Source organism: Chlorella variabilis, assembly GCF_000147415.1.
Source record: "Chlorella variabilis unplaced genomic scaffold CHLNCscaffold_2, whole genome shotgun sequence".
Classification (NCBI taxonomy): domain Eukaryota; kingdom Viridiplantae; phylum Chlorophyta; class Trebouxiophyceae; order Chlorellales; family Chlorellaceae; genus Chlorella; species Chlorella variabilis.
In genome coordinates this window covers 1,798,710-1,800,323 of record NW_005435086.1, presented here as the reverse complement: position 1 = coordinate 1,800,323, position 1,614 = coordinate 1,798,710, and the positions used below count along the sequence as shown (strand labels likewise).

The 1,614-nt window shown below is 75.0% G+C and overlaps 1 protein-coding gene across 1 annotated transcript in view; it reads left to right on the top strand.

The window, feature by feature from the left end:
- Positions 1 to 1,614, top strand: part of CHLNCDRAFT_138032 (hypothetical protein) — a gene marked incomplete at both ends in the record, with an annotated part of 10,199 nt that overhangs the window by 3,974 nt on the left and 4,611 nt on the right. The window contains 4 exons of the mRNA XM_005851496.1: positions 124 to 288; positions 551 to 760; positions 960 to 1,137; positions 1,328 to 1,479. Of these exons, the coding sequence (XP_005851558.1) occupies positions 124 to 288; positions 551 to 760; positions 960 to 1,137; positions 1,328 to 1,479 (705 nt within the window). The remainder of the gene's footprint in view (positions 1 to 123; positions 289 to 550; positions 761 to 959; positions 1,138 to 1,327; positions 1,480 to 1,614) is intronic.

Sequence of the window (1,614 nt, the reverse complement as noted above, 5' to 3'; positions counted from 1 at the left end):
GGAGGGGGCACTGCTGTGTGCGCTCTCCTGGACATGCCTGCCCCCCTGCCCCCTGCCCCCTCTGTCCATTCCCGCCCTGCCTCACCCCCTGCCGTCGCCCCTCACCCGCGCGCCGCCCGGCAGGTGCTCAAGTTCAAGAAGCGGTACGGCGGCGCGCCCTGCAGCCACATGGAGGAGGGGTGGGCGCAGCCCGAGCGCTTTGTGGCGCGCCGCGCCTCGCCCCACGGCCCCGGCTGGGAGGTGCTGGTCAAGTGGGGGGGGCTGGGCTATGAGCACGCCACCTGGGAGGTGAGCGGGCGGGCTGGTGGTGGGGTGGGGTGGGGGTGGGGGCAGGCAGGCAGGCATGGAGGCAGGCTGTTGGCAAGGTATTGGTCGGGGAGGCGGGCTGGTATGGCAGGCAGGCTGGCTGCCTGTGAGCCGGGCAGCCTCGTGGGCATGCTGTGCTGTGCAGGGCTGGGCTGGGCTGTGCTGCCGCTCTCGACCCACACCTCGCACCCCCACTGCACCCGCCCCTGCCCCACGCCTGCCCCGCCTGCCTCTCCCCTCCCAGAGCGAGTTTGAGCCCTTCATGCTGGCCCCCGAGCACCAGGCCCTGCACCGCGACATGTGGCAGCGCTTTGCCGCCGCCATGGCCCACGCCGCGCCCGAGGCGGTGGAGGCGGGCAAGGCGGCGCGCATCGCGGCGCGCACCTGCATGCCTCCCGTGGCCGCCACGCCGCCCTACGTGCACGGCAGCAGCCTGCACCCGCACCAGCTGGAGGTAAGGGGGCGGCTGGGCCGGCTGCGGCTGCGGCGACAGCAGGCTACGGGGCGACTGTGTGGGGTGGGGCGCTGGCAGCAGGCATGGGGCCGTGCATGCTGCCCCATGGCCTGCAAGTGCGCCGCTCAGCCCCGCTCCCGCCGCCTCTCCACCCCGCTCCCGCCCCCTGCCTGCCTGCCTGCCCGCCTGCCCGCCGCAGGCCGTCAACTGGCTGCGCCGCCAGTGGAGCGAGGGCAACAACGCGGTGCTGGCGGACGAGCAGGGGCTGGGCAAGAGCGCCAGCGTGCTCGCCTTTTTGCAGAGCCTGCGTGCCGACTTTGCCTGCACCGGGCCCGTGCTGCTGGTGGTGCCCGCAGCCAGCCTGCCCTTCTGGGAGGGTGAGACCGGCCGCCTGCCCGCCCGCCCGCCTGCCCGCCCGCCTGCCTTGAGGACAGCATGCATCCAGCGCCTGCGCACCTCCCGCCGCGCCCGCTGCGAGCTCCCACGCGCCGCACCATGCTGCCCCGCCCGCCTGCCCCTCTCTCATCCCCCCAAGCGCGCGTGCCGCCTCCCCCCGCCTGCCCGCAGGCGAGTTTGCCTTCTGGCTGGGCGCCGGCGTGGATGTACTGCCGTACTACGGCCCCGTGGCAGCGCGCGCCGTCATGCACGACCACGAGCTCTGGCTGCACCCATCCAGCCTAGAGGGGCGAGGCCTGCCCCGCTCCACGCTGGTGGACCGGGTGAGCGGCGGGGGAGGCGCAGGCAGGGCAGGGAGGGAGGGGGGCTGGGGGCGCAGGCAGGGCAGGAGGGGAGCGGGGCTAGGGGTGCTGGCAGGGCAGGGAGTGAGTGGGGCTGGGGGGGGCAGGGGGGATGGG